At 63.7% G+C, this 6,967-nt stretch overlaps 1 protein-coding gene across 1 annotated transcript; it reads right to left on the bottom strand.

Annotated features, from left to right (window-relative positions):
* Positions 1 to 142: 142 nt before the first annotated feature.
* On the bottom strand, positions 143 to 6,586 carry LRRC75B (leucine rich repeat containing 75B). The gene is made up of 4 exons (XM_037158823.2): positions 6,303 to 6,586; positions 3,831 to 3,959; positions 2,325 to 2,440; positions 143 to 910 (listed from the first exon to the last, which is right to left on the bottom strand). Exons 1-4 carry the CDS (start codon positions 6,477 to 6,479, stop codon positions 385 to 387), a joined length of 948 nt encoding a protein of 315 aa, XP_037014718.2. The 5' UTR covers positions 6,480 to 6,586; the 3' UTR covers positions 143 to 384.
* Positions 6,587 to 6,967: the final 381 nt, after the last annotated feature.

Here is a 6,967-nt window from a genome sequence, read left to right on the forward strand (position 1 = left end):
TGCCCAGGGAGCACCTGAAGGCAGATCAGGGTGAGCTTGGTCCCTCCCTTTCGGACAAGCAGGGTCTGTGAACACTTGTCTCCCCCAGTCCCCACCCAGCAGCAGGGCTGGCCTGGTGCTCAGTGTCCACGACGCAGAAAGGTTGAGGCAGAGGGGGCATCGCCCTTTATTGTGAGGTCTGAGCAGCAGGCGCTGGGCCCTGTCTGCAGAGGAAAGGCCAGGACCCCAGTCTGGGCAGATCTTCCAGCCTCTGATGAGCCCATTCTTCGTCCATCCCCTTAACTCCAGGCTGAGCACTAGATCTCTGGGGGCCTGGGAGGCCCCATGATCCACCCCATGTGCTTGGGAGCATTGCAGTCAGGTAGCAGGAGCCAGGGCATCGGGTCACCTGGTGCAGCAGGCCTGAAACTCAGACCCTGGCCCAGCAGCTGCGGAGCCCCAGGTGGAGGTGGCAGTGGTGGCCCCGGCCTCCCTGCCCTCAGACTCCAGGTCCAGGCCCTCGTAGATGGTGGGGAGCGAGGTGCGCTGGCTCAGCCGCCGGCGCAGGCCGACCAGCAGGGGCTGGGGCAGGGAGGCCACGTCCTCGTTGTTGCCCAGGTCCACCCAGGCCAGCGCGGGGAACTTGGTGCTGTCCTTGACGGCCTCGGTGAGCTCTCGGACCGCGGCCCGAGTCAGCCGGTTGCCGTTGAGCAGGAGCTGGGAGAGGCGGGGCAGTGCCCAGAGGCTGGGCAGCAGCAGGTGCAACAGCTGGTCGCTCAGGCCCGTGAAGCTCAGGTCCAGCACAGTGAGCCCGGCGCCCTGGCCGCCCAGGTAGCGCTTTATGTGCTCCACGTCCCGCGTGGACAGCGGGACCCCCGAGAGGTTCATGGTCTCCCCCGCCGGCAGAGTCTTCTGGAGGCTGCTCTTGAGGCTGCGGGAAGGTTGCAAAGGGAGTGGACTGAGCAAGTGCCCATGGCCCAGGCAGGCCCCACTGGTCAAAGACAGTGACCCACTGGGGCAGCCCAGGGCGGTGGGGAAGCCCAGGCCCTGCAGCCCCGCCGAACTGGGACCAAACTGCCGCTCTGAGTGGCTGTGGGCACAGCTCAGACCCTCTCTGCGTTTGCTCCCCTGTGGGGAGAGGGCACCTGGCTGTTGCGAGGGTCAAACCCATACCTGGTAAGGCTCCATGCGCTGCTATAAAAACCCGTGTCCCTGCAGCGCCACAACTGCCACCTTGGCTCACTCGTGTTTATGCCGACCCGGTGGGGCAGGGTGATCATTGCGCTCCACACAGGAGCACGTGGGCGCTCAGAGAGGTGACGAGTCTCCTGCGCTCACACACCACCAAGTGGGGAGCCCGGTCTCCCAACCCCGGTGCGCCCACTCCTGAGCCCACATGGTTTTTTCGCATGCCTCCTCTAAGGTGGATGCTTTGAGGGTCAGGGTAGACATTCCTTAGGGACAGATGAGGGTGACAGGGTATCGAGCGGGTCTCTGGCCTGGGGGCTAGAGAGCGGACAGGCCCAGGGTAGTGAGGAAGGGGCGCTTTCTGTATTCTAAGCTGGAAAGGAAGTTTAGAGACTGGGGAGGTTCCCCCATGACCCTGGAACCCCCTCGCAGCCTCTCCTGTCACTGAGCGTGGCCCACTAGGCAGGCTGGCCGGCCTGGGGGCCGAGGGCACTAGGACCACCCCTGGAACCCCCACCTGCCCATGCTGTGGGCTGCAGGCTCAGCATGAGCTGCCAGGCCCAAGGCGGGGTGGGGGCCCTGGGCCTCTGGCTCTCAGCGCCCACGGCCAGTTCCTGGGCTGTGTGTGGCTGTGGGCTGTGCTGGAGTGGGTGACAGGAGGGTCCCACGGAAGAGCGGGCTATTGGGCCAGCTGTGGACGCCTGAGCTTCAGGCAGCCCGGCACAGAATTCCCAAAAGGATGCGGGAAAATCAGGGCAGGGTGGCCCTGGGCCAGCCACTTTGCCTCTCCAGCCTCATTTCCCTTCCCAGTAAAATGGGAGTCATAACCTAGGATCTGTCTCCCTCACAGCCTGACACCTACAAAGGTCACCTTTGTCCAGGGGGGCCAGGCCCCATGACAGGCCAGCAAGGGAGGCCTCTGAGTGGATGGCAGGAGGCAGACATGAAGCTTGGGGTGGGGGGTGCTGCCATCAGCCAGGCTGGCCTCCGGGGCTGAGGCCTTGATGCAGATGAGGGTGAGGGCCCACAGGGGAGGGTTTCGGCCTCTTTCTGAGAGAAGCCTGGGTACTCCCCTAGGGCTGGCCCTGCCGGTCCCCATCAGCCTGGGAAGGGACCCTCAGCAGTGTGAGGCAAGGCTGTGGCTGGACTCCCCTTACCATCTCGGGGTCTTCTTCGGGGGCAGACTGGGCTCTCTCTGCCGCTTGGAGTGAGGGGTGAGGTGGTAGATGAGCTGCCGGCAAATTTTGTCTGAGGACTTCCAGAGCTCGTGGTCCTGTCGGGGGACAGCGCTGTCAGGCGGAGGCCGAGCCCCCACCCCCCACCCCCTGCGCCCTGGGGGTCCAGGTGTGCAGCAGAGCAGTCATTCATCAGGGATCACTGAGCTGCCCACTGGTCTCCCCTGCCCACCCCCTGCCTGGCCATGGCCTGGCTCAGAGCCAGGAGAGGCTGCCCGCTGGGAGCTGGACAGGCAGGTCTGAGGCCCACAGTGCCCAGCGGGAGGAAGACCGGACAATGGGCCCTTGTTCCCCGTCCTCAGGCCCAGGGCCAGCATCTTGGGCTATCGGCCGGCTGTCTGCCCACCCTCAGCGCTCCCCCGGGACTTGCCACAGGGGAGGCAGGACCAGGCCCCCCAGGGAGCCTCGCCCCACCGACGCCACCCCCGAGAATAGGAGCGAGTCAGGTCAGCACGCTCTTCTTCCTCTCACTCTCCAATCTGGATGGCACCTGTGGGCCTGGGTCTGCGCTGCCAGGACTGGGGGGTGAGCGTGTCGCAGCACCAGCACCTGGCCCTTGCCTGGTCCTCAGTGGGCCCCCGTGGGGGCCTCACTCAGGCAGAAAGCAGGGGCACGCTGCTTCCTCCAGGCTGGCACCAAGCACATTCCACTACCCGTATGTTCTTTATCTAGTCCCTGTTTACAGCGTGCGTACCGTGGCAGCAAGCCCCAGGGGTCACTGTGAAGGCTCTGGGCCGCGTCAGATCCTTGGTGACAACTGCTCATAGGTGTGGGGGTTCCAGAGCTGGCAGGGCCCGTAGTGGCACCCTGGTTTCACGTGGGCTCACTGCGATGAAGGGGTGGGGGCTGGGAGCTGGACGCAGGCTGTGTCAGGAGCACAGCACCTGCCGTGCTCACAGTGGGGTGTCTGCAGGTGCCGCCAGAATGGGGCTCCGGGCAGACAGGGCACAAGGGGGAACGAGGGTGGAGGCTGCTGGAGGCAGACGCCACTCAATAGGAGAAGGGACTTGCTTGTGAGAAGCAATGAGTACTTGTCCCTAAAGGCATCCCTACAGAAATGGGGATGTGTCAATGGGGGAGGGCGGCTCTCTCCTGGCCCAGGAACTGAGGCTGGGAGTCTGGGTCCACCAGGGCATTTGTCAGAGCGTCCTGTGTCCCCATACAACTTCCTGCCTGGGTCTCAGGGCCCACTGCACACACAGTGCTGTCGCTCAGCCAATGGTCTGCCCGGCACAACTCACACTTGCCCCAGTTGTTGGCCAGCTGAATACACCGCAACTGGTAGCAGGTCCCAGAGAGAGGCAATGACTTGCCTAAGGCCTCAAAGCAAGCCAAATGGGGACCCAAGCTCTTCACCCCCAGCCCTGGGCTCTCATGACCCCTGTCCACCAAACTGCCCAGCCTGAGGTCCTTGCCTACTAGCCTCACCGTCTTGGGGCACTGCAGGTCCCGGGCCAAGTTCACAAGGAGGTCGTGGGAGATGGGGTCCACCAGGTTGAGGAAGGCCACATTCCTGTAGAGGATGTCAGTGAGGAGGGTCCCCTCAAGGCCCAGGTCCTGTGGGTGGTGAAGAGTTGAGTGAACCAAGAGCCAGGCCCCTCTTCTCCAGACCTCCCCCCAGGCAGCCAGAGCCCCTCCCGTTCATTGCCCCCTCTCCCTCTCTCTGCCTAGGTTTGCTGGGGTCTCCCCACAGGTGAAAGTGGGCCGATTGTCCAAGGGCAGGTGGATCTTGCAGGTGGGGAGAGGGTCCGTGCAGCAGGGGCCTCAGGGAGGTGAGAAGCAGGTCCCGGCGCCTTAGACTGGTGCCCTGGAACTGAAACACCACGCGGGGCCATCGTGGCCTTCCTGGGATTGGGCTTGTTTGGGGGGTTCTTTGGGGGCTTCTCTGACGACCCTCAAAGGCCACTGCCCCCCTATATTCCATTTGGGCCCTTCTCCTCTTCCACCTATTTCTAAGAGCCCCCCGAGCTCCTGCCACTGTGGGTTTGCCCACAGGTCCGGGCCCTTCCTGTGGGTGTGGACCTCTCCCTCAGCTCAGACTGGGTGTATTCTTGTCTCCTGCCCTGAACCTGGCCCCACCTGTCTTCCGGCTCTGTAAGAGGTGTCGCCACCCCCATCCTCCCAGGGGCCAGGAATCAGTCTGCACTCTCCCTCACCCCTCTCCACCCAGCTCTTCCTCCCTCTGCTTGGGGAGGGTCACACCTCATCCAACAGCCTGCTCCTGGGATGCGTGGCCTCCTGGCCACCTTCCAGTTCCACCCTCAGGCCGTCTGAGTGGCTCTATGACACACCTGCACAGTCTGCAGTCTTAGGACTCTCTGAAGCCTGGCATCTGCCCTCCCTGGCCCACGAACCTCCTTGTCCAGCCTCCAGAACTCTCATCCCTTGCAGAGATCCCACTGTCAGGGCCCCTGGCCTTCCTGTTTTCAGTCCTTGATTCCCTGTTACTCGCACAGTCCCTGTGTGGCATTAAACCACCTATCAGAGGGTCCAGTTAGAGGATATACTGAGAAGCTGATGGGGCAGGCACTGCCAGAAGGGGCCTTTGAAACCCGCGTGGGCTCCCCCAACCCAAGGCAGAGGGTGACATGTTCGATGCATAAGCCCCACTTTGCACAGGAAGACAGGCCAGGTAGGAATGTCCAAAGGCTATGACTGCAAAGTCCCTGGGGGACGTGGGGCAGGACCAGCCTCTCGTTGGGCCTGGAACCCCAACCTCTGGGACATGATGGTGTGACCTAGCTGGTTTCCCACCTATAATGCTCAGCTGGTGCCTTGGGCTCCAGACACCATCCCAGATAGAGATCTGTGCCCCTGGATAGTCAGCTAATTTGCTGCGGCTCTGCTGTTTGCATTTTAAACCCCATTCGGGTTCATGTCACAGATGCCAACTAGGGAGGATCCAAAAGGGAGGGGTGGCTGGTGAGCCCAGGCTGACCTAGACAGGGCCCCAGACCACAGGCTGCTTTCTGCTGGTCTGGACAGCTCCTCTTAAAGGGACAGCCCCATCTTTCCAGCCTGCTGAGCCTAGAGAGGAGGGCAGCAGCAGAAGCAGGGCTGGGAGAATGGAGGTTGAGCTATGGCTTTGGCTGGTCCCCAAACTGCTCTGTGGTCCTTGACACACCACTTTTCTGCAAGCCTCACTTCCCATCTGTAATCATCCACCTGCAAGGACATGCTCCGCTGATTTCAGCTTACAGGATGAGGCAGGCGGTAGGGGTGTGTGCAGAGAGGCAAGTGGCCTGCCTAGTGGAGATGCTGGGACCAGGACCCAGGGGTACAGCAACCCAGGGCTTGGGATCTGGGACTCAGATACCTGGTGTCTGTGGGACCAGAGCCCTGGCCTGTCCAGATGTGGTGTGATGTGCAGATGCCAGGGGTGTGTACTCAAAGGGCGTGAGCACTCAGTGGGTTTGAGCTGCCCCCCAGGATCCAGTGCTTCCCCTCACCCTAGAGGAAGGGAGGGCAGAGGGCTTCCCACTGCCCCTCAGCACAAGATGCCCACACTTGCCACTCCTCCCAGCAACCTTTCCTGCCAAGGCCTGAACCCAGGCTCTTACCTCCTCCTAGCTTGGAGCACCCTCCACACACAACTGACTGCAAACCCCGGAGGCACAACCACTCAGCTGCCCTCCCCTCCACACTCACAGTTCTCCCGGCTTCAGTGGCCTTCGCTCTAGCCTGCTGCCCTCCCTCCCTCCCTCCCTCGCCTTCTCTCTCGCACAGACCAGACTCCCACCCGGGCAGCCAGTGGTACCCTCCCCTCGGATCCCGCCAGGCCAGCGCGCCCTTCCATCAGCAGCCAGGCCTGCCTCCCGGCCCCTTCAAGGCCCGCTGCCCGCTGCCCACAGCCCGGGGCCCCTCCCTAGCCTCCAGCTCGGGCGGGCCCTCTCCTCTCGCCTGGCGCAGGAGGCGCAGCAGCTGCCGGGCGCGCTCGGGCTGCTGCTCACGGAGCATGGTCTGGATCTCGCGGAGCCAGCGCACCCGGCGCTCATAGGGCGCGGGCCCGCACCCCGCCGCCGCCCCGGCCTCCGAGCCAGCTACGGGTCCGCACCGCCTGCCCAGCCGCGCCCCCATGGCCACGGCGCGGCTGGCGCTCAGTGGGCGGGAGGCCGGACGGTCTGAGCCACGCCCCCGGCCCCCGCCCTGGGCCCGCTCCGGCCCCTCCCCCAGCCAGAGATGCGCGGGGTGGGAAACGCATCCCTGCCGGGCCACAGCCCTGGAAAGGAGGGCGTGGGGGCTTCTGCTGGGGCCCCAGAGCTCCCAAGTACTTGGTTTGGGGGATCTTGCTGGAAGAGAGTCCCTCGCCCGTGCTACACTGGGCTCTGGAGCTCTGTCCTGCCCGGGGCAGTCGCTGAGCCCAGCCAGGACGAGGTGGCGCTTGGCGCCTCTAACCCTTCTGGCCCGGGCACTGACTGTGGAACAGTGGCTTTGGCGGTGCAAAGAGCACTGGACTTCGAGCGGGGGTGGGGTGGGTGAGGGTTCCACTGAACGTTTGCCAGCTTCAGGCAGTGCCAGGACACGCTTTCAGGAATCACCCCAGGAGAGGGCAATCGTAGTATCTG

The sequence above is a fragment of the Artibeus jamaicensis genome, unplaced genomic scaffold (genome assembly GCF_021234435.1).
Source record: "Artibeus jamaicensis isolate MK-2021 breed Jamaican fruit bat unplaced genomic scaffold, CSHL_Jam_final contig_1128, whole genome shotgun sequence".
NCBI classification, from domain to species: domain Eukaryota; kingdom Metazoa; phylum Chordata; class Mammalia; order Chiroptera; family Phyllostomidae; genus Artibeus; species Artibeus jamaicensis.

Coding starts and splice junctions, on each gene's coding strand:
- LRRC75B (XM_037158823.2), bottom strand. CDS start 6,479: ATGGGGGCGCGGCTGGGCAGGCGGTGCGGACCCGTAGCTGGCTCGGAG. Junction 2,441..3,830: donor ACCTGCAGTGCCCCAAGACG/GTGAGGCTAGTA, acceptor GTCCCCCGACAG/GACCACGAGCTCTGGAAGTC. Junction 911..2,324: donor CCGAAGAAGACCCCGAGATG/GTAAGGGGAGTC, acceptor ACCTTCCCGCAG/CCTCAAGAGCAGCCTCCAGA.